This window comes from Pyrus communis, chromosome 8 (assembly GCF_963583255.1).
Source record: "Pyrus communis chromosome 8, drPyrComm1.1, whole genome shotgun sequence".
Taxonomy (NCBI): Eukaryota; Viridiplantae; Streptophyta; class Magnoliopsida; order Rosales; family Rosaceae; genus Pyrus; species Pyrus communis.
Genome location: NC_084810.1, coordinates 6,971,947 through 6,995,420, shown reverse-complemented (window position 1 = coordinate 6,995,420; position 23,474 = coordinate 6,971,947). Strand labels below are relative to the sequence as shown.

Below are 23,474 nucleotides of genomic sequence, written 5' to 3'. Positions count from 1 at the left end.
GAGGGGAATCGGGCGGTGGACTTGTTTCAGAGGGTGGAGAAGGCTATGGACGTTTCTAGCAGAAACTATGTGCTTTCTGTTATTGGAACTTTTGTCTGTTTTCCTTTAGTTTTAGGTTTTTTTTTTGTTGTTGTATTTAATGTGTGTATGCCTCTGTTGTAATGTGTGTTTCTATAGTAATAAAATTTCCTTTGACCAAAAAACTAAAAAAATGGGGCAAATGTGGGGACAGAAATTGGGCACTGAGCTTTGGACTCGATCGTTCAAATTTTGTACCATCTAATAATTTTGTTTGGTGGTACAACCATAAAAATTGTTTCAGATTCAGACCAAGTGACTCAGAGAGAGTAAGGTTAAACTTAAGGAAAAAAAAAAAAAAAAAGAAGATATTATGCCGGATTCATAAGAATCCATGTAATTAATGCCAATTCAGATTTCAGGGTTTAGTGTCTCTTTCTTTCACGTGTACCTTCCTCACTAACGATGCTCCATTTATTAGTGTTCCTGAATCCTGACCAGGGTTTTGGCGAATGGCTCCAAGACTCCCAATATTTGAACTTTTATGGTTATTTATATGAATAACTGTTTCATGGACATGTTCACTGTTATGCGACATCTCAGTTAACAAATTAATATTATGTAATGCTAAATTTACATAAAATAATACATATAAAATTAAAACATCATATATTTTTATATAAGTTATTCTCGATTTTGTGAACACCTCTCTCTTTTACTTTGATGAGAGGTTTTTACAAATATCCCAAATTCAAACGGTACAAACACGAGAAAATTTGTTATTTCTTTTATTTATATTACAAGATGTGGAGTATCGGTTAAATACTTGGTACTTAAAAAATCTTCCCACTCTGAGGCATGAACCAATTTCGAAGAAGCTTCCAAAATGCTTCATTTGAATGAGTATAAAAAAACATGATGGTACCTACAATATTTTCAGTGTTTATTTATTTATTTTTATAAAGTAATATCCATTTCATAAAAGTTTTGGGGGGTAGTTCTTGACTAATGGTTGGGTTTGCTAGAAGTGGGATGGAGTTAAAGTTTGAGTGAAAGGGAGGTGTGTGCCAAGTTAGAAGTTGCAGTTCAAGAGGAAGTGATTGGCATCCAAGCTTACTTTTTCCAGCTTTTAATGGAGAGTGATGATTTGCTTTTGAAAACAATGGAGAAAACTTGAAGAAAAAAGTGGAAGGGTTTGAAAAGTACTTTTGGAGGAAGCAGACAAAAAAAAGGGTATCACCAAATTAATCAAAAATGCCAACAGTATGGTTCTCTCTGAAGAAATCTCTGCACTGCCAATCAGAGCCATCAGATGTTCATGCTCCAAAAGCCAGGAAGCAACTGAGTACAATCTTGACAAGAAAGGCAAGAGGAGGAAGATCAGGGTGCTCAAGATCCATAGCAAATCTCAAGGATGTGATTCATGGAAGCAAGAGGCATATGGAAAGGCCACCAAGTAATTGCAGCCCAAGATCCATTGGAAGCAGTGAGTTTCTCAACCCAATAACCCATGAAGTAATTTTGAGCAACTCAAGGTGTGAGCTCAAAATCACCACCAGCCTTGGTGGCTTCCATGACGGTGTTGGGGGTGGAAATGCCAACAATGGCGCCGGCGGTGGCGGTGGCGGTGATGGTGGTTCAACGTTTATGGATACCCTAAAGCCTGGGACACCTGGTCCTGGTGGGCATCCCACAATGCACTACTTCAATCCATCTTTTAGGACTTCCTCAACTCCTCCAAGAAAAAGCCATTTTCTGGCTTCTGCTGATGGTACAGAAGGGCATGCTGGCTTCAAGGGTTCTGCTTTTTCTGGAAGTGCTGGCGGAATTAGACAAAGCAATAGGATTTCTTTCGACACAGAAAATTCTAATGGCTCTTGTGCAATTACTTGCCACAAATGTGGAGTACATTTTACCAAATGGGATGCTGCTGAAGCTCATCATCTCTCTAAACATGCTGGTAAGAAATTACCCTTTCGCTGAAACTTAATTAAACTCTGATTTTTGGTAAAATTTTATTGAATACTTAAACAATTCTTTAGTTTATTCCATGTTTCCAACCCTTTTTCTTTGTTGTTCTTGAGTGTTTTCTACTGCATATATTCCAAATTTCCTTATCCCTTTAGGACTTGTGTCTAAATTCTTCTGACCGCAGAAATATGAACACATTGGTTTACAGATCGTAAATCTTTTTCTGACCAATTTATTATATTTTTTTTCCTTATCCTCTTAGGCTCATAGTACCATATGTTTACGTCCACAAAAATATTAGCACCTTTTGTTTTCAAGCTGGGAAAAGAGGAAATGTGCAAAGATTATTAATCCAGCAGAAAAGAATTGAACTTGTTTAATGTATCTTTATTTATATACTTTAACTTTGGAAATTAAACCAGACATTGTTTAACGAATCTAGCAGAAACTGGATTTGGGTTCAAGTTCATCTTTTGATTCGAGTATCACTTGATCGCCTGAAACTCGATCTTTCAGTTTGGTATAATATGGGGATTGTTTACATTTCTAAAAGGGTTATGATTTTTATGAACTATCTTTTGATTTCTCAATTGCTTGCTTTTCACTCCGGATTTTACACTAGCTTTCCCACTCACATTATCCTCACATCTTTGGCAGTGACAGAACTGATGGAAGGCGACTCATCTCGAAAAATCGTTGAGATAATATGCCGGACAAGCTGGTTAAAATCCGAGAACCACTGCCGCCGGATTGAGAGAGTGCTCAAAGTCCACAACATGCAAAGAACTCTAGCGCGATTCGAAGAGTATCGAGAGATTGTGAAGATCAAAGCCAGCAAGCTGCCCAAGAAGCACCCTAGGTGCATTGCTGATGGGAATGAGCTCTTGAGGTTTTACGGCACCACAGTGGCCTGCGCTCTCGGCCTAAATGGATCCTCGAGCCTTTGCGTATCGGAGAAATGCAGCGTCTGTAGGATCATACGTAACGGGTTCTCCGCAAAAAAGGAGCTCAAGCAAGGTGTTGGTGTTTTTACAACTTCTACAAGTGGAAGAGCTTTTGAGGCAATTGAAGTATTGGAGGAAGATGCAAGTGTAAGGAAAGCTTTGATAGTGTGCAGAGTGATTGCTGGGAGGGTTCATAAGCCGTTGGAAAACATTCAGGAAATTGCTGGGCAAATGGGGTTTGATTCATTGGCTGGAAAAATGGGGCTTTATTCCAACATTGAAGAGCTTTATCTGCTAAATCCTAGAGCTCTCCTTCCCTGCTTTCTGGTCATCTGCAAACCCTGAAGATTTTTTTCATCTTTTTTTTTTTTTTGGACGAGTGAAAAATGGCTCAGCACATCTGTAATTGTGGTGTTATGTGAATCCCTCTCCTTTCTCTTTTTATTCTAATTTTTTTGGTGAAACCTCTATGATTTTAAAGTTGTAGTTCTCTCAGTCTCAAATCAACTGTATGCTGCTTATTCAGTTGGTGTTTGGGAAAGATGGGGCATACAAAAAGACAATAACAAAACTAATGAAAATGATTTGAAAACTTTGAGTTTTAATGATAAGAACAAAATAAAAAGTAAAGTAAATAGTATTAGATTTGACTTTTTAATGTAAGAATATGATTTTTTGTTAAAATAAACAGTACAGTAAGTTTTTCGTTAAAACTCTAAAAAACAATGTGCTTTTGAGTGAAAAATAAAATTTCTTTCCCAATCGAAATTATTGGGTAGGAAACTGAATTTGGATGCAGAAGGCATTACTTTAGCCGACTTAATTATTTTAGATATGAGTAAGTAATATGTAATGTTTAAAAAATTAAAGTTTATTGAGAAATGTTAAAGAGGTTCTTAAGTGTAATTTTTTATGAATTTTCTGCTATTTTATATTTTTAAAATAATACTAACTTTAAATTATTGTAAAATTATAAATGGTTCATAAAAAATTTCATAACATTTCTCAAGTTAATCATATGAGTAATGCTATTTATACCATGTTTTTGTACCATATTATCATACCACCTTAGGTAGCATTTGATATGAACAGCCACATTATTTGAATTAATAAGCAAATAATTAAGAAAAACTAGTTAATTAAATAATGATTGTGGTACACGAAAAATCTTTTTCCTTTTTTCCTTGGGTTTTGCAAATTTTTTCGAATGATACGGCTGTACACATCAAATACCTCTTAAATTTTCGGCTATCAAATTAGATGAATTAAAGAAAATCAACGGACATAAATTAACAAGGGGTATGTGAGAAGTAATTTGAGGTGTGTAGTTAACACACCTCTAAAAATATGGTATGAATAACATTACTCTAATTACAGTGATTAAATTGTTAAATTGTGTGCTTGCTCGTGCCCGCATTAAAGGAAAGGTCAATGTCTAATTAATAACATCAAAATGAGTGATTATCTCTAACCCCGAAGTGCGAAGTGGAACATCAATTTCAATAGTTCCTTGGGAAGGCAGAATATAACAAAAATCACAAGTAATCATACAACTTTGAAACAATCAAAGTGCAAAACAGGTAGCTAGTGGAGCATTTAATTATTGAAAATCCAAAGTACAAAAAGAATTAGCTCTATTAGTACATTAATTAATAAAAAATTAGAATTTATTTGAGAAATACTTTTAAATGATTGAAAACGTTTTTACAGAAAATATTTTTAGATTCCAAAAACACTTAAAATACTTTATGCAAGAAGCATAAGTTTTGGGCTTCTTTTATTTGCACCGGTTTGGGCTTCTTCTATGAAGCACCTCAATTGTTTTTCCAGAATTAATTTACATTTTTATTAAAAATTATTTTAAAAAATGTTTTTTAAGAGTGGTGCTATTCACACACTTACTTTTACTTCTCATCCACATCTCTTGATTTTGCCGTCGAATTGAATAAATTGAAAATGATCAATGAAAAAAATTAATAAATGTGTCAAAAATAAAAATAAATGTGTAAATAACATTATTTCTTACTCAATCATTTAAAAGTCATTTCCAAACCAAAGATTCTATCTAATTCTTAAAGGGAGGAGGGACCATATGAAGGATGAGAAGGGCATTAACTTCATTGGTCCTTGTTGGTAAGTTTATGTCAAGGTTACTCGAAAACCAGAGGATAAAAATAAAGAAGGATTGCATTGCATGACATAAGTTCGCTGTCCAGCCCCAATTTGTTTTATATTTTTCTATCCCTATCACTCTTTGATTGATAGTTTTCTGTAAATTCTTTTCTTTGTTGCTCTCTCCCCTGTCAGAGATTTGATTTTCTTGGTGCTTACTCTTGGTGCATAAGCTGCTATCGCTCCATATAAGGTCAGGGACTCATATTTCTCTCTTATGCCATATTATGTTACTAATTCATCAAAATACATGTGCCAATGAAGCTTTTATGCCTTAGGTTGAATTGTTAAAACCGCCTCCCAATTTTAACGGCCACACAAATGTTTACTCCTCCCCCTTCAATCGCATAGTGTTACTATTTCATTATAACTACAACATATATTAATGAAAAGTCTATGCTTTAGAATAAATTGATAAAATCACGTGATATTGTTACGTCACAAAAAAATTTGCTCCTCTCCCTCCTTGCTCAAAATAGTAATTAGTTGTGAGCTTTAAAGTCTGCATCTGTACAGCTTTTGAAGGCAATGTGGTACATGCACCTCATAAATGAATCCTTCCTACCCCTCCAGAACACTCGTCTGAAACCACGATGTGAAGAAATTGAATGAATACTTGAATTTAAAGTCTCATTAAATGTTTAGAGTGGTAGCTTTTGATTTTGGAGAGATTTTTTAATGTAGGCGGTATGCTATATGTCATTATACAAATAGAGAATTTTTTCTTCAAATATCTCTTTACTTGTATAATAACATTAACGTATGTCCGTGTTCGTGCTTTGAACAGAGAAAAATCTCTCATGGTTTTGGGGTTGCATTTGCATATGAACTCAATACTTGGAAATCTTTAATTGTATGCAGAGGACAGTTACTCCTTTGACATATTGACTCTTCGGTTTAGTCTTCATCGGGGCAGGCTGGACAGCCAATGGCTGTACCAATTCAGAAATCATGTCACTTCTGGGTGTGATTTAATTTGGAAGCGGCAGAGAGGCTTTGGGTTCTCAAATGTGACACCGCTAGGAGTTGATGGCTGTACAGACAATATTTGACAATAGAAAGTTTTAATAAATACTTCAGTAATGTATTAACATTAATCGTTGTAAACAAGTGCTGAATTACCGTGATGAATATTGCATTTTTCTTTAACTCATTGGATTTTGAGTTCAAATTCTTCTGGTTTCTGTAGTACAGATAAATATAGTGTAAATTATCTAATAGTTTGTCATAAAAATAAAAGCATCAGTCGGTATCAGGGGAACCTGTAAAGAGCTTTGTCAATAGAACTATACAATTACATTTCACACATTTTTGGGAAATGCAAATGTAGTTTTTGCTCCAAACTAAAATTGTTTTCCGGTTAGAAAAACATTAGTAGCCATCAGAATTTAAATAAGGTTACATTTCGTCACAAATTGCTTTCCGGCTAACAAAAGATCCGTTTATATATCATACATCTCCTTATACACCTCATAATAAAGAGACTTGACGCATCATAACAAAGAGAAAATATCAAATTACATATAATCTTAAAGAACATGAAAACTGAATTCTTATTTATACCATGTATAATTCGAAGTAGGGGTGGACACTGTACAGTTAGGTGGGTTCCCCCTAAATCAGAACCGGAACCGGAAAATATCAACGGTTCAGTTCGGTGTGGTTCCACTTAAATTTATTACTAGAATCCTACGGTTCGGTCTACATTGGTTCCGATTCGGTTCTTGCCGGTTTACGGTTCCGAAAACTAAATTATTTGAACACCAAATCATCATGCATTTAAATGCAACTTCTAAAACTGATTAGATAAAGCAGCATGCAACACATCTTTTTTAATGCAAATGTCTTTGGTAGTGGCACATAGTCAACAAAAAGAGAACTAAAAGAAATATGCATTGGTGGTCAGTCAACAAACAAAAAAATGAAGAAGCAAACTGCAGGTTTATTTCAGAGAGCAAGCAGCAGCTCTTGTACACAATCAAACAACATATAATCAAATCAAACAATTTATTTCAGAGAGCAAGCAGAATCAAGCAACTTATTTCAGAGAGGAAGCATGGTCTTCCCCAATTTTAAAAGTTTGAAGAAGCAAACTGCAGATTTAAATTTAATTACACAACAATTAAATAGAATCCGCTAACAAATATACCCACTCTTTCTGTATAATTGTATCATGTAAAAGTGAAAGATTAAGGAGAAAACCCAGCTGAGCTCCAATGCTAATTGTTAACCTATTCTCCAAAGCTATGAGCTGCATGCCCCAAACCTCTTACTAGAACAATTTAACTGAAATGAAACTCTAGAAAGAGATAAGAAGCCATACTCAGAAGATCTACAATTAAACCATTTTATACCTTAGAGAAACTATTAGGAGGAATCCAATGAAGACAGTCTTCCAATGCTTTTACAGTGAAGCTTTGAGGTCAATTCATGCCATAGATTTGGTATTGATGAACTAATGAGATCTTCTTTTCTCCTCACAGTGAAGATAGATTCTTGATTTTTGTCATCAATTGTGCCACTGCAGAGCAACCAAAAAAACAAATTGTTAATTAACCTTCGAATCGTGTTAGAAGGGGTAAACATGCTATGAACGTACTAATTTCAGCACAGTTAAACACTTTATTTTTCCCTGGGCAATAGTGTTCTCAATTAGAGTGTTGTTTTTCCTTTAGCTTTTACTGGTGCTCCATTTTATTTCTTGAAACTTTAATTTGAGATAGGGTGTTATTCATCAGCATCATACTTTCATCAATATTACTTACATTTCACATTTTCATTACAGGCAGTAGAGGGGCACTTTTCTTATGTCTTTCAAGTATGTGAACCTCAAATAGATAAGTGAGTTTGGGAATCTGGTGGATGATTATTATATATAAGTGAGTATATTTCTTTTGATGTTATAGAATTAAAGAAAAGTAAATTGTTTTTATTCCTAAAATTTTGAATTCTACTACAACTGAAGCTTTTGCACAAACTGAACCACATAACTAACTATACCAACCAAACCACATAGAAGAAGAGGAAAGTACATAACTCTGAACCCGAGTATAGAAAAAAGTCGTCAACTGGTTCCTAGCAATTTTGGCAGTACTCCAGCTCAACAAATGGCCCTAAATTAAGGGGGTAGATTAAATCCAATGACATTTCTGTAGAATCTACGAACTTAAAACACCCTTATTGAACCCCACAGACCATCTATATACAAATGGCCCTAAATGTAGGACAAGAGTGACTCAATTAGATAGTGTTAATCACACATATATAGTGCAGGTAAAAGAGAATGGAAAACCAATGGAACTCAACCATATTCCTAATCTCAAATATGAGAAAAGATAGAGAAAATACCAAGGACGAAGGACGGAGGACGAAGATTCGTGAGTTGTCGCGAATGATGGATGATGAGGGCCGTCGCAGAAGCTGAGGTTATGGGTGAATTGTTGATATTTTTGGATGAGGGGCCGTGGTAAGGGTCGGATCTCGGATGTGCGAAATGGGAGAATGGGGATGTGAGAGGGGTGAGGCCGTGTGAGTGAGGTGAGGGAGGGTGAGGTGAGTGACAGAGTGAGTGGGTAAAACCTAATTGGGATGGGATCCAATGCTTCGCAACTTGATGAAACTAATTTGTCAACCTATTATATCATAACATGTGTGTATATATATATAATTTATTTATTTATTATTAATAAAACGATTCGGTTCCAGCCGGTTTTTGTTCATTTGAAATTGGAACTGGAATCGGTTTGAATGGTTTGGTTCGATTTTTGACTCAAAGTTGACTTTTTTGATCAGCACGATTCTTTTCAATTTTTTTTAATATGATTTGATACAATTTTGTGGTTTGAAGGTTTTTGTGCCCACCCTTAATTCGAAGGCCTACGGGTCCAAATTCGAGATTCTTTTCTCCCTGTCATTTTGTCTCCTCCGATGAACATGCCAAAAGCATTAAATCTAATTGATTTGACTTGAATGCATATTTGTTTCACAGATGAATGTACAGCTTTGTGTAAGGTGGCAACCAAGTTGGCTTCTCACTTCGGCTAGCCAAAACAGTTGACTTGGATACAATATTTAGTAGTAAAGGTGTGTTAGGTACTGCCAAAAGCATATTCAATGGTCCAAAATGGCTTTTCCTTCCAAATATAATTTAACAGATAAACAAGTGTTTTTTTTTTCTTTTGTTTTCTCGACCAGAAAAAAAAATACTTGTGCTTTTTGTACAAGAAAAAAACACTTTTCAGCAACACCTGAAACAGAACCTTAAAAATGCTTCTAGATGAATACATGAAAATACAGAGGAAAGGAAATGTCTGTTTGCCAACAAGCCCACATCTTTTATCAATAACAAGAGATTTAGTTTAATTAAACTTTCTTTTTAAGTTGCGGTTAGGTGCACTTGCAGATAAAATATCACAATGTATTGATAATCATGTTGACCATACATTGACAACTGTAAGTTTATACTATCAATGATATGATCATGAACAACATCCACTGTATGTCCACATTTAGGACAAAAAAAAAAAAAGTTTTTATATTAACGACAACGTAGAAAAACTCTAAACTCTAAATAGGAGGTAGAAAGCCATAACCTAGACAACGAGAAACTGTCTGATGAACAATATCTTCAATCCCATGCTTGTAAGTGAATCCCAAATCTGTTAGCTTCTTTGAAGAGATCTCGGAATAAGGTACTACATCATTTTCTTTCTCAATCACTCTGTACCTGCAAAATATGTACAGAACATTATGTATATAAAGGGAAATCTCGTACAATTTTAGGAGGTGCGTATAATTAGTAGTTAACCATTTGAGTTACAAACCCTGAGCAAATTAAAATATACATTGAGTAGGAATAAGGAGCTAAGTCCATTAATCAACTCTCATTTCATCCCTACTATTTATGACCATTTTTCATTTGGTCACTGAGAAAATGGTATTAAAGACCTTTTTTCTTGAACTGCCTCTAGCAATGTACACACACACACACACACACACACAAATATAAACAATGATCTGATGCGGATCTAAATTGAGAACATAAAGCTCACCCGACGGAGAGGGAGATTTGAACTCGGGAAATAGTATGCAGCTCGAAAAGTCTAACAAAAAAATGTACCATACCTGTTTGAATTTGAGCAAGGATACGCCTGAGCTAGATGGTTAAGCAACTTAGATATTGGACAACTTTGGGCAAAGCATATGTAACGACCTTCCGCTTTGGCGTGCTCCATTAAAAAGATGTGGGCATTGCATATATCTTCAACATGAACTAAAGCAATTGATCCCATCCTTGCATTTACAGCAGATAATATGCCATAAAGTTCAGAGTCACCTGCATAGAAAGATCATATCCACAGCTTCAATTGTGTTTATGATATCCATACTTCTTATTTTGCAGAAAATCAATAATAGCATTTTGCATTCAATGTAACATAAAATGAACGGGTGAGATTTAAAGAAATGGGTCATATACTTTCATCCGCCTCATTAAAAATCCTGATACACTTATGGCCAAGGGGTATTGTAGTCACACACCTCTATTGGAAAGGCTAACATAGTGTACTTGTATATTTCAACGACAAATCTTTCTCGTGCCATCGAGATTCTTTAAGAAAGAAAGAAAGAAGAAGATAGATATAGCAGAAGCACCAGTTATTGGAGATAAGAGAACTTGAATGCTTAATGGAACCTTGGAGGTGAGAAAATTGCCCCCAACAGTACTTGTTATGACTGATACAAGATTAATCCCATTCTCACTTGCAAATCTGAATGATGCTTCCTCTGTGAGAATCTTGGAAAGTACATAAACCTGTAAATTAAAGAAAGAATGTTTTTAATGCACAATGAGGCCTCGTTTGATATGTCAAATGATAGTGACTATTTCAATTGGATAGACTAATATGTGCGTCAGATTACTGAGTATTTTCTAATTGTAAAAACAAAGCAAAGAGAGATTTATATGGAGGAGAGGAAACATTTACCCATCCACTTGCTTTTTCACTTAGAACTTGATCAACTGGAGTTTGGCAAGACTCATCAACAACAGCTCTTGCGTTTCCGTTGCCATCTTTGGCAGTGATAGTACTAATGGAAGAGGTGAGTACAACCCTTTTCACCGTTCCAGAATTCACACAGGATTGGAGGAGGTCTAAGGTTCCTTTGATTGCAGGCTCAATGATATTTGATTGAACATACCTCTCTAGACATAAAAACAATTTAGATAGGAACTCAATTAGGGTTTATTAAGAGTGTAGGGCTATGTGCTATTTGTGTAGTGAAAATGTAGCACATATGTTATGCATTACCAATGTTTTCTGTTACAGTAACATTGAATTCCATTGATGCTGCAACGTGAAATACGCCGTCACAGCCCTTCACAGCCTCGTCGAAGCTTCCTTCTTGTCGCAAATCAGCTCGGAACAATCTCAACCGATCAGTGCTTGTCCACAATGATAATAGCTGCAGACACTTGGCTGTGCGATTTTAAGTGGAAACTCATCACCCTTATTGAAACATTCATAGAAGAAAATTAGCATGCTTGGAGCATCTCCAACGTGAGATGCAAAATGCCTAGAAATTTGTGTTTTACATTCATGGTTGGCTGGAAAACTCCAATGAAGAGATGCAAAATCTTGGTCGGAACATGTAAATAAAAACCTAAATTTATGTATATATTTTTTTACCTCTTTTGGTGTTGGATTCCAATCAAAGAAAGAAATTAAATGAGATCGTATATTTATATCTCTACTCATTCAAGTAGAATTTCATTTACGTATGACGAAAATCTAAAATGGGATGTAAATATAATTTTGACATCTCAAATTTACATCTTCCAATTGCAAACAATCTTATGAATTAAGGATATCTCAACCATAAACTAGACTTGTAAGTTGAGCCGGGCTGACAGAAACTTACATTCGTGGTCTACCAATCAAAATGTCATGCTTGATTTATTCTCAAACTCTTATTTGGAAGGGTTACCCCATACAGTTTATAGTACGGTGCAGAAATTTCATTGATACACATATATCTTGAGATAATTTAAAATGCATGTAATTATGTTTAACAACCTTGTTGTCAAATGACTTCTAGGCAGGTATATTCATAAACTTTCTAGCTAAAACAATCTTTGACTTAAAGAATACCAATATTAGAACCTGATGCTAACTCAAATAAGATCCTTCTAAGCTTCTAGCTACTGTATGCAAGTATTGATGATCTCACCAAAAATTTTGTGCAAATTTCAGAAAGCTAATTCTCAACTCAAAAAATGAAACGAATTAACTATCAATATCATCATTTCTTGTCTCTCAACAAGATCTTGTATTAGTGGCAGGCCCACAATAACGGTTAACCTATTTCATCTTTTTCTCTTTCCTAACTCAAAGTTCTACCAAACAAAAAACTCAGAGTTCTTTCACCGGTTTTCATCTTTCTATCTCTCATCTCCCTTTCTAATTTAAAGGTCAACCATAAAAACCACAAACAAAATCTGAACAAAAAGAAAGCCATAATTTTTTTCTACTTGGATGAAAATAAAAGCGTGAAAAAATAAAAAGAAAAGAAAAGAAGAGAGGGCTAATTGATTAAAGAGGTCTACAGACCAGGATCACGAACTGTTGCATGAACTATATGACCTTTCTCCAGGAGGGTCTTCACCAGCCAAGACCCTATAAAACCAGTAGCTCCGGTAACACAGTATGTTGCCATAGCTCCCCTTCTTTTGCCCTCCACCGAGGCTGCTATATATACACACACGCACATATATATTGAATTAATCATAGTATTGGATGTTGTAATCATGTAGCTAATATAATATTCATATCCCTAAAATAGTATAATAAGAAACCACTAGACAATCGACAAAGCATGTGAGGAGATAGTAATTAATAAATCATTTTTAAAATTTTTGGGAAGCAAATACTTCCACGCCTGGTCTATATCAGAGATATGGAAATTACAGCAATTACAAATGTACTACCGTCGAGACGGGAAATGGCAAGGAGATTATTGTAAAGTGAAATTGTTTAGAGATTTTTTGTTGCTTTACAGTCTAACGTCAACTTTTGTGCTAATATTATAAAATACTGTTAAAAATTTGAGATAATAAAAAATTCATGAAGAGTCTCATTTTTAAAGAGTTTCATTAGCATCTCTCTTGTGAAGATATAAGATAATGAGAGTGTGTTGTGAATGCATGCATGGTTGCCAAATGTTAAATCATCATGTGATGTGAATTGTACACGCTTCCAGATTCATACAATTGTGATAACATATAACCCAAAATTGAAAAGAAAAGTCTTTTACGTTATCCATATTTAATTTTGTCCAACATTATGATGCAGACTTGCGTGTGATCAATTGATCAACGGTGCAGAAGTCCGAACTTGGGACTTCACGGTTCGTTTAGTTAATGAATTGCAATATTACGAAATGTTTATTTAATTGTTATAGTTAATTGATTAAACGATTTTCGTTTTAATAAAAATTTTGCTTAGATGATTTTTATTGAGTGAGCTATAATAACACATGAACAATATAACATACAATTTTTATGGGGAATTGTTATTAGCATTCCAAAAATCTCATTTGGCACCCCAAACTTTTTATAATTAGAAAGAAAAATACACTTGTGAGGAGTATAGAATGAGATTTTTGAATTGATAATAACAATTCCGTTTTTATGAATAGTACTTTGAAACGACCACATAGATGTTCTTTTCTTTTTCGATGATTGGAGCTTAGTGAGAAGCTAAGTAATCACGCATGTAGTTTAAAAGGAGGTAGATTCTCTGCCTCCTACTTTCCGTGTCCTCCTGTTTGTGTGGTCATGGTTAAGCCATGTCAACATTTTATATTGTTTTTTTATAGAGATAATAAGACAAAAATGAATAGTAATATAAAATATTGACATAGCTTAATCGTGACTACACAAAACAGAAAAGTACGGGAAGTTGGAGGGCAGAAAATCCCAATTTAAAAACAAAAGAAGCCTTGAGGAATATAATATCAACCTCCGTCTTGGGAAATAAAAAGTTAAAATGAAAATAGTCAATCAATACTTAAAAATAAAAGTGAACATAATTCTTCAAAAGCAAATCAGAAAAATGATCCTTCTAAGCAAATTTCTTTAATAGAGTATAGTTGAAGATGTCTCGTGAAAAAAATATTGTCTGCTTAAGAGCTCTACGAGCTGATTGTACCAATGCTCAAGTTTGGTTTATTATCGAATCGAATATAGGCCAGTCGAGCTTCTACAAGTTGTACTCTATGCAAGTTCAAGCTGTTTCGTGCCGATTACAAATTTCCGTCGTAACTTTCTCATTTCTTAACGTTTTTAAGTGCTTCAAAATCTCAAAATGAATTATTTTGTGTATGATGATAGTACGAAATCACAATATGCAAAGTTTGTGCTTTCATACATTTTACATTTTCAACAATTTCTTCAATTTGATTCAATCTTAAGACATACAAGTTTAAGAGAAATTCCATGCACTCACTCGGAATGTTATGAAGTGATAAGGGAAGACTTTGAAGCTTGAAATTCGAAACTAGAAATTTAAAAGTGAAAAAATGAGAATTTGAGAGTTCGAATCTTGGTACATAGCATGGGTTGGATTAAATAACTCACAAAATTGAAGGTACATTTGAAGAAAGAAATAAAGGTCAAATTCCAAATTTTTGTCCAAAATTGAAAGAATTGGTTGGATTAGTTACGAACAAAACTTCTCTTCCAATCGTAATCCATCATCTACCTTCAGCTTCACTAAATTTGAAAGTTACGTTCTTTCTACAACATCGAATCCAGTGAGTCAGCCAATTCTATTATCCTAAGCACCAAACGTGTAGTGTTGAAGAAAAATCCCATGCTCAGTAAAATGCAAACTAAATAAAAGATAACCAGCATGTTTTGGAGGAAGACCAACATTCTAATTTCTCATTCAAACAACACAAATAAACAAAATTATATAACTCTGTTGCAAGTGCAATACTCGAAAGCACAAGAAGGTATTGAATTAATACAAACTTACAAAATGATATTAATACATCTGGAGTTTCTAAGCTACAGCCACGTTCAGGTAAGAATTTGATCCTTATGCAGCAGTGACGGCTTCTTCAGTTTTCTTTTTTTCTTCCTTCAATTTCTTCCAGTTCTCTGCATTGTCTATTATTTCACCAGTTTTGATGAGGTATCGAACTCGTTGTCCATTTTCCAGGATTTTATGACCCACCCGACTTGCTACATTCTTTTCTTTTGAGAAAAGCATCACATTCGAGCTGTGTATGGCTCCTTCTACCTGCAATATGAAGTTTAAAATGTTTATTTGTAATTAAACGAAACTAGCAAGCAAGGAACTAATAAGTTGATGATTACAGATTTTATGAAAGAAAAAGAACCTTAAGTATCTGTCCTGGTTCACCCTCTTCCCTGCTCTTCATATGCTTTGTCTTCAAGTTTATCTCCTTGACTATCACGGTGCTGTTGTGCTTAAAGATCTTTGTCACCTCTCCAGTTTTACCCTTGTCATGTCCAGATATGACTTTCACTGTGTCTCCAACCTTAACATGCATTTTGTGTAAAACTGGAAGGCTGTTTGGCTTGCATTCCTTCCGCTCCCATCTTTTGAGCTGCCAGAGGACGAAAAAAGCAATATTTCAGGAGATGAACAGCCCTAATGTGCTATATCATATCCCATTTAGCAAAATAGTTTTAAAAAAAGAAAAGGATACTAAATTGTAAACCAGACATTGAAATAACGTTTTCTTGGTTTAGCCAGGAAATCAAGATAAAAGACTCTCCACCCCAATCGTGAATAATTTGCAATCAAATGCCTTCTTTGTGACTATTGTAAGAATATCCCATTTAGTCGTGCATGTCCGCAGATATTATGAGCCAAATTACATGCTCAAAGATTGCTTTCATATTATCCAGTTTCAAACAAGCAGAAGCATCACTTCCTAGAAGCTGGTAAGTTAGCAATTCCACCATAGATGCATGAGATTTTGATTGTATTCAACAGAAAAAACTTATTGACAAAAATAAAGAAAAAAATAGATAGGACTCATGATGCTGACCTTCACTACAATGAGACAAGGCTTTGCTGTTAACTTGGCCTGCGCATGAAACAAGCAGATAAATTGTTACGAAATGATTCTCCTTTTTCCTCCCAGTGATCAGAGTAATTCAAACTCAAAACTACAATGTGAATGGTATAAAAACCATTTCCATTACCTGGACGGTATAAAATTTTGTTTCTTTGAGATGACAAGAAAGAACAAAACATAAGAGAAAACCCATGAAGAAATATGGCCTTGGAAAACATATCAGATCCCTTTTAAGAAACTTACTAGTAAAATTAAAATATAGTATCAAAACATGACACGCTTGGTGAAAAAACTTTATGAGATCCTATCTCCTGAAGGCGGTAACTCAAAAAATATGAAAAGAAATGAAATAATTCTAATAGAATGAACCGATATGTGTGTCACGGTCAGTATGTAGGTTACAGAAAGCCCTTTCATGACTATGTAAACTGAAAGCTCACTCCAGCTAAACATTCATTTCATACAATTCAGTTTTATGCCAACTGAGTATAAAGCATAAACATTGTCATCCACTAATATAGGGCCACTTATAAACCCGGAAAACCAAATCTTTGATTAGGGAATTACCACATTGTCATCTAAGGTAATGGGAATAGAAATAAGAAATTGTAGCAGAAGTTTCATTAAGAAACAAAGTACTAAGGACACCTATTACTAAATCTTACACACAACATTGTCATTCTTATATAGTTTGAATATCACATGGTAAGTGCAGCAAAAGTTTCGCTGAGAAACAAAAGAATGCTACGGAGACCGCGTTTTGTAGACCACATCTAAACAATCTCTCTAATAGAGATGAGACCTACTTGGACTGTAGACCTTACTGTGGTCCACAAAATGTGGTTTCCCTAGCATCACTCTTACCGGAAACCTTCGTTAACCACTAAAACCTCTCAGTCAATTCCTGCATCTGTTTTTATTCACTTTCAACGAAATAATTCAACTTTACAATACCCACTTGGAGAATTTTGAACAGAGAATCCAACACTGTCAGAACCGTAACCAGAGATGCAGTTTCTTCAAAATTGTACATAAACAGATTAAAAATTATCCATTTCCTTTTCATTTCTCATATTCTTCGAAACCCAACTTTTACATATTAATAAAGGAATTCAATTTCACAAAGAAAAGTAAAATCACATCAATTTGCAGAAACCACTGGAATAAAGAGAGAGTGTTCATTTTAGGCAAGACCCACTTCAGTGCTACGAGTAAAGAACTGAAATGCAGCAAAAAACTAATAAATGTGTAAATATATATATATATATATGTATGTATGTATCATTATATTTGACATAAGAATTGGAGGAGAAAAGGTAAGCGTACCGGGACAGAGTACAGAGTTGGGGGAAAAAGGCGTTGGCCGAGGAAGGAGTTAGAGGAGAGAGAAAGAGAGGTCATGGAGCTCTGAAGTGCAGCCATGGCTGCCATTTTCTTGTTGCTTGACCCTGAACGTGACAGAAATGGATAATACAGAGAAGCAGTAGCTTATGTGAGAGAGAGAGAGAGAGTAGCAGGTCTTTGTACTTAAAGATGGGATTCGAGATGGGCTGACATATGCATAAGCTAAAGCCCAGCCCAAATCGTATGATGGGACTAATGTCTTGACCCGCTGTTTGGTTACGACTTTGATTGGATTCGAAAACCTCGTTTCGTTTTTAAGATTGGATTTGAATAGATAACATTAATTTCATTTTGGAAAAGCAAGTGCTTTTGAAAACCAAATACATTTTCTCTAAAAAAGCTTTCAGTCATTCAAAAGCACTTTTCGAACTAAGAGAGAAAACAGGGAGTGCAAGATCATTTCCCTATCACAGCACAATCATTGGTTGCTCAATGCAGAGCACACAGCATTGCATTGGTGATGTTCACCACCTTGTTTTTTTGTTGGTGAAAGGTTTGCCTTCAATGTAGACGCAAAAGTTGTAAATTATGCAACACTGCAAATAATTGGGAAATAAGTTCAAAAGGGGGTCAACTTTTCCTTCATTTCCATTGCCAAGTATGGTATATAAATCTAGAAATCTGTCATCTGAGCAAAACAGGGAGGAAGAATGAGAAAAGGATATGTTACATGGTCAAATATTTAACCGAAAATCCTGTGTCACTCGACCAGAAATCTTAACTACTCGAAATCCACTAATTCTAGCCCACAGACTGCACATGTATCAAAAAAGCAAAGTCGAAAAACCAAGAAATAAGAAAGAAAAAACGAAAAAATGGGGAAGCCGCCATCTATACTTCATAGGTATCGGCTAGGCTGTCTACAGACTCTTCTCTCTGGTGTTCGGCCATTTGGATTCTGGTTTCTGGTTGGTTCATGTCAGTTGTGCCTTCATCTGTCACCGATGACAAGGATTTCGTGTGATTCTTGTTGTGCCTCATTTTGAGCATCCGTGATAGCACTTGTACAATGTCTCTCATGGAAGGCCGTTTCTTTGGGGCACGGTTGACACATTTATATGCCAGAGCTGCCACTTCGTTAAGCTCTTGCACATGGAAAGTCCCATTAAGACGTGAATCCACAATTTCTTCCCACCCAAGTTTCCCCTCTGTATTCATCGCTGCCTATTTTTCAACCAGAAATATCATTAGATGTGCAAAATAAACAGCATTATTGGGATATAAGTGGAAGAGTACATCTGCAAAAAGAGAAAGTAAATGATAGACTTCCCTTTCATTTTTCTTCTAAGGCTGGAGCGAGGAAATAGTGAGAGCAAACACACAGACAAACAAACACATCATATCCATTTTCATGTACTCTACTATGTTCCTAGGTTATTCATATTGTCACAGGGTCAAATTACTTCAATATTGGAATTCCATATGTTCCTGTTTCTTCTAGATAACCTCTGTGTGTGAGTGTGCATGAGACTTGTGCAGATGCATGTGTGTGTGTGTGTGTGTGTGTGAGAGAGAGAGAGAGAGAGAGAGAGATCTTACAAGTTCAACATATTGCATTAAACCCTGTTGAGGATTCCTTGCAGCAATGAGCTCAAAGAGCAGAACTCCGTAGCTGTAAACGTCACTTTTCTTGGTGAAGTTCCTCGTAGATATATATTCAGGATCAAGATAACCAAAAGTTCCCCTGACATTAGCCGCATGTTTGTCCACCATTTCTTCCCTTGAAAGTCCAAAATCTGCTACCTGCTTGAACCAATATAACCTCTGAAATATCTTAAAGGGCATCCTCCCTTATATTGTTTTAAATAAATATGTTACGCATATATGTAATCCAAAATGCAACCAATGTTCCATATTTGGAAAGGAAGTAAATTAAATATTTCCTTTATCGCAACATGATCTAATTTGGAATCTGCAGTTGGAAATAGTTATTACAGAAAAGTTGGAAGACATACCCTCGCTCTCATGGATTGGTCCAACAGAATATTGGATGATTTAATATCACGGTGTATTACAGGAGGAACTGCCTGAAGTAAAAAAAAATTGAAATTAATAAATAAAAACATGTGCCGGCATGCCCAGGTACAGATGCAATTCACTGTCTCACGCAGTGCGATTCACTTACTCCATCATGAAGATACTCCAAGCCCCTTGCTACGTCAAGAGCTATTAGAACTCTCAAATCCCAGATCAATGGCTCATGTTTTTCACCTGCATAACGTAAACCATGCTATTCTCAGTTATATATATCTTGTGCATGAATATCTAATGGAGTTCATATTGCATGATAAATCTATAAGATTACATTGAAACAAACGTATTTGAAGTTTATAGCCCATCTTACTATATAAATGAGAGGCCAAACTGCCTTTACTCATGTAAACATATATAAGCATATGTTGGCCTTTTTCTGCACAATATCCAATTAAGTTCACGAGGTTTCGGTGATGCAACCTTCCCAATAGCTTAACCTGAAGGGGAAAATTTTTAAAAGTAAGGGTCTATAATTGATGAAACAATCTGGACTACATATTTTACTTTAAAAGGAATACTATTACATGACAATAAGCACGTTTATGTTTTTCCAATTCTGCAGCAAGCAATCTCCTAACAATATCCGTTAGTGGACTAACGTCCTTATATTTCACCAAGCTCCCAACATTTGCACAGATATCCAATAAATTTATAGCATCAATCAATAATTGCAGCTGGAACCATAAAACTAGTACACTATTAAGCATCAGACAAAACATTACCTCTGTCTGGAATTCATTCTCCCCTTGCCTAGAATCAGTTGCAAGCACTTTAACAGCAACAGTCTCACCCGTTGACATCTGAGCTTTGTACACAGGACCAAATGCACCTTGCCCTATCAATGTTGTAAAGTTACATGTTGCTTTCTGCAGATCCCTGTATAAACCCCATTAACAAAAAAAATAATAAACCAAATGGGAAAGAAGATCGAAAACTAAGTGTGCAAAATAAGCTACGTCTCCTTTAAAAATTCATTGTGAATTCATCAAAAAATCAAACAAGGGAGTACTGAGCAGTAAGCAGTTAAGACTTGAGAAGATAGACACGCCAAAAATTTCCAGATGAAGCAGGCGGGTTGTTTGCTAGTGTGTATCATCTTACGAGAATACAATATGGTATGGATCTATCTAGTCAAATTTGCAATTATAGATGTATGGCATTTGGTATCTCACATAACAACTGAAGCAAAACACAGTATATATCTGGGCATTTAAAGCTTTTGTGATTGTGTTGTGTCTGTGTTTAACGTGCATATTAGATTACCATTCCTCTGATAAGAATTCAAGCTATCCACCCTATTCTCATAGATTGATCATCTGACACTCACACATTTAAAATAAGCATGCAGGCTCATTATTTAGTCATTACCAGTTAGTCTACTCATATCATCACTAACAGTCTAAAGGTAGAATGTTGCACATTTCCCATAAACATGATCGATACATACCATATTAGTCAAGAAATGGTGTTCTGAATTAATCATACAGAAGATGCTCATACAAAAAAAAAAAAAAAAAAAAAAAAAACCAGGATATGACAAAAAGGCATCATCTAAGATTCTAAATCAAGAATTAAGGGACACGAGAGAAATAGGTTTTCTGGAAACATTACTTGTAAGAATACTCGGGTATTCCAGACATTGAGACCACATTACTCTTCCTAAATCCTTCAAGCCAGTAGGATTTACCATTCTGTCCGGATCTTACAGGTGAATCTGGACCAAGGGTCGAGTCTGACAATATAGTACAAGCGTCAGCACCATTAGCACGAATAGGAATAGTTGCCGCCCTCCGAGAACTGCTATTCCCTATCTGCAAACGCCTCCTATGGTACCTAATGCAGAAGAATCCAGAAATTGCCAAAAGCACTCCAATCACTACCCCTGCAGATAATCCAACTACAAGCACAGCTGCCTCGGCCTTCATCTCATTAACTATACTTTACTGCCTGTTTAATTATCCATCCCAGTGAAAGACCTGCAAAATCCAATCTTATAATATCAAGGCTAAGCAAAGCAAACAGGAGGTGCCACTCGTTTACTAAACTATCAGCATTGTGAGGTCGATTTCGAGCAATTTGTCGAAATTCATGGCCATCAAAATAATCAAATAACAAACTCCAAATTGTTCAGAAAAGAACAATCCAGTGTACAATACTAGCTCCCATTTCCAATTTTGAACAGGAAACCAACAATGAATAAGCATTAACTAACTCAATTATTTATGAATTTAAAAGCCTTTAACACTACTTAGGGAAAATAACAGTTTGTACTACAGAAACTTTTTCTCTGGGGCAGGGTGGAATAAAAACCCAACCAGCTTTTTATCCAAATAAAAGCTTAATTAAAGTGGGAAAAGCAAATTCAGCAGTCTAACTGTCTATGTTTGGCAAAACTAGTGAAATATCATAACTTGACCTACCAACCATTTAGCCCAAATCAAATGAATTGAGATCCCATAGATACCAAGAGATGCTACCAATGAAATTTCCAGATGATAGAAAATCTAGGAAATTGGGTCAACCACAAACCCAAAAAGCTCTGTTTGGTTGCTCAGAAAATAAGCACAAGAAAGTACAACATAGTCATAAGAAAAGAAAACCCATTTAGCCAAATGCGAGTGTAGGGGACCAAGGTAGAGTTATTTCCACTTTTCTTTCCTTTTATTCAACCCAAACTAATTTTCTCGGCAACCAAACAAGGATTCAAGAGAAACCCACCAACAGATCATGACCAGGAAACCAAAACAACAGAAAGTCAACATTCAAAAACCAAAACGAAAACAAAAACAAAAGGAAGAAATCAAACCATGGCATTCGACTTACAGCTTTGGATACTACCTGTATATGCAGAGAAACAGTAGCACGTTCTGTAGACGTATGGAAAACAAGTGACAGTGAACCAAATGGTTTGAGAGTTGAGAGAGATTCAAAGGGTGGGAATTACAGAAAAAATAGTCGAAAAAAACCAAGTTGGTGGTGAGAAAGTAATGGAAGCAAATGCAGAAAGAAGGAAAGAGTGAATAGTATTATGGTATGTTTTCCTTGCTTTTTAAATTCCCTGAGTCGCCGCTGGCATAAAGTAAAAGAAACGCGCCTCCCTACTCTCTAAAAATGTTTGGGATTTGGAGGTTTGCCACAAAAACAAAATATGTAGAAGGGAATACAACTTCGAATATTACGTTATTAAGCTGTCAATTTAAGCTGTAAATTAAATAAATGTTTTTTTAAACCATCTTCAATGGTTGGGTTAAAAATTAAATTTTTTAACCCGAAAAATTTAGTTTTTAGCCTAGAAACAACTTTTTTACTCCAACTGTTATAGCCTAAAATTTTTGTCGGGATTATTAAAAAATGAACTTTGGCTATTTTTTTTGTTAAATTAAATTTAAAAAATAAATAAATATGTAGATTATCGTAAATTAATTTTATGAACATTTTAATTTAAAAAAATTTAAATTCCGATAAATATTGGGTAGGGTCCACTCCGATTTCTGGGTTAAATTTTGGGGGGAATTTGGCATTTGTTTAGCATTTAGCCTAAAATTTTCCCTTAGGTTGGAGTGAGTTTGGGAGAAAATTTTGGAAGGTAATTTGGCTTTTAGCCCACTATTGAAGTTGGTCTTAGAGGTATATCTCGTAGGTTGTCAACGCAAGTTATTTACAAGATGGATTTTGTATGAATACGTTACCTATGGTATCGGTCCAAGTCCAAATTGTTACTGAGATGTCAGAGTTGTAGTATTACTGTAATGAAATGTGGGGAGAGAAGAATGCCATAGGTACGACCACTCCACGTCTAGTTCACTCACAAAGGTTGAAACC

General features: G+C 35.2%; 4 protein-coding genes across 6 annotated transcripts; 1 reads left to right on the top strand and 3 right to left on the bottom strand.

Moving 5' to 3' along the window:
• Positions 1–1,099: 1,099 nt before the first annotated feature.
• LOC137741434 (uncharacterized) lies at positions 1,100–3,348 on the top strand. Its single transcript, XM_068481151.1, has 2 exons — positions 1,100–1,978; positions 2,647–3,348. The coding sequence occupies exons 1-2, from the start codon at positions 1,273–1,275 to the stop codon at positions 3,276–3,278; spliced, it is 1,338 nt and encodes a 445-aa protein (XP_068337252.1). The 5' UTR covers positions 1,100–1,272; the 3' UTR covers positions 3,279–3,348.
• Positions 3,349–9,626: 6,278 nt separating this feature from the next.
• On the bottom strand, positions 9,627–12,962 carry LOC137742364 (putative anthocyanidin reductase). 2 transcript variants are annotated; one of them, XM_068482215.1, is made up of 6 exons: positions 12,713–12,962; positions 11,414–11,581; positions 11,090–11,307; positions 10,758–10,917; positions 10,230–10,440; positions 9,627–9,831 (listed from the first exon to the last, which is right to left on the bottom strand). In XM_068482215.1, the coding sequence occupies exons 1-6, from the start codon at positions 12,909–12,911 to the stop codon at positions 9,672–9,674; spliced, it is 1,116 nt and encodes a 371-aa protein (XP_068338316.1). In that variant the 5' UTR covers positions 12,912–12,962; the 3' UTR covers positions 9,627–9,671. The 2 variants fall into 2 exon arrangements, with proteins under 2 accessions (XP_068338316.1, XP_068338317.1); XM_068482216.1 differs by having other exon boundaries at positions 11,414–11,611; positions 12,713–12,958.
• A 2,054-nt stretch (positions 12,963–15,016) lies between these two features.
• Positions 15,017–17,700, bottom strand: LOC137743466 (large ribosomal subunit protein uL24c-like). The gene is made up of 4 exons (XM_068483360.1): positions 17,541–17,700; positions 16,185–16,223; positions 15,507–15,737; positions 15,017–15,406 (listed from the first exon to the last, which is right to left on the bottom strand). The coding sequence occupies exons 1-4, from the start codon at positions 17,643–17,645 to the stop codon at positions 15,203–15,205; spliced, it is 579 nt and encodes a 192-aa protein (XP_068339461.1). The 5' UTR covers positions 17,646–17,700; the 3' UTR covers positions 15,017–15,202.
• A 489-nt stretch (positions 17,701–18,189) lies between these two features.
• Positions 18,190–22,764, bottom strand: LOC137743435 (calcium/calmodulin-regulated receptor-like kinase 1). Of its 2 annotated transcripts, none has more exons than XM_068483326.1 (8): positions 22,476–22,764; positions 21,264–21,628; positions 20,375–20,528; positions 19,963–20,089; positions 19,744–19,829; positions 19,574–19,645; positions 19,158–19,361; positions 18,190–18,782 (listed from the first exon to the last, which is right to left on the bottom strand). In XM_068483326.1, exons 2-8 carry the CDS (start codon positions 21,575–21,577, stop codon positions 18,450–18,452), a joined length of 1,290 nt encoding a protein of 429 aa, XP_068339427.1. In that variant the 5' UTR covers positions 21,578–21,628; positions 22,476–22,764; the 3' UTR covers positions 18,190–18,449. The 2 variants fall into 2 exon arrangements, with proteins under 2 accessions (XP_068339427.1, XP_068339426.1); XM_068483325.1 differs by having other exon boundaries at positions 22,491–22,764.
• Positions 22,765–23,474: the final 710 nt, after the last annotated feature.

Bases quoted from the DNA above. Each gene is read 5' to 3' on its own strand.
- LOC137741434 (XM_068481151.1), top strand. From the start codon at position 1,273: ATGCCAACAGTATGGTTCTCTCTGAAGAAATCTCTGCACTGCCAATCA. The intron at 1,979-2,646 runs GTAAGAAATTAC...CATCTTTGGCAG, and splicing joins TCATCTCTCTAAACATGCTG to TGACAGAACTGATGGAAGGC.
- LOC137742364 (XM_068482215.1), bottom strand. From the start codon at position 12,911: ATGATTACAACATCCAATACTATGATTAATTCAATATATATGTGCGTG. The intron at 10,918-11,089 runs GTAAATGTTTCC...TTTAATTTACAG, and splicing joins GTGAAAAAGCAAGTGGATGG to GTTTATGTACTTTCCAAGAT. The intron at 10,441-10,757 runs GTGCTTCTGCTA...CTTTCTATGCAG, and splicing joins TCTCTTATCTCCAATAACTG to GTGACTCTGAACTTTATGGC.
- LOC137743466 (XM_068483360.1), bottom strand. From the start codon at position 17,645: ATGGCAGCCATGGCTGCACTTCAGAGCTCCATGACCTCTCTTTCTCTC. The intron at 16,224-17,540 runs GTACGCTTACCT...TTTCATGCGCAG, and splicing joins CAACTCTGTACTCTGTCCCG to GCCAAGTTAACAGCAAAGCC. The intron at 15,407-15,506 runs GTTCTTTTTCTT...TTCATATTGCAG, and splicing joins AACCAGGACAGATACTTAAG to GTAGAAGGAGCCATACACAG.
- LOC137743435 (XM_068483326.1), bottom strand. From the start codon at position 21,577: ATGAAGGCCGAGGCAGCTGTGCTTGTAGTTGGATTATCTGCAGGGGTA. The intron at 19,646-19,743 runs GTAAGTGAATCG...TTTTTACTTCAG, and splicing joins TGGAGTATCTTCATGATGGA to GCAGTTCCTCCTGTAATACA. The intron at 19,362-19,573 runs GTATGTCTTCCA...TGGTTCAAGCAG, and splicing joins ACCAATCCATGAGAGCGAGG to GTAGCAGATTTTGGACTTTC.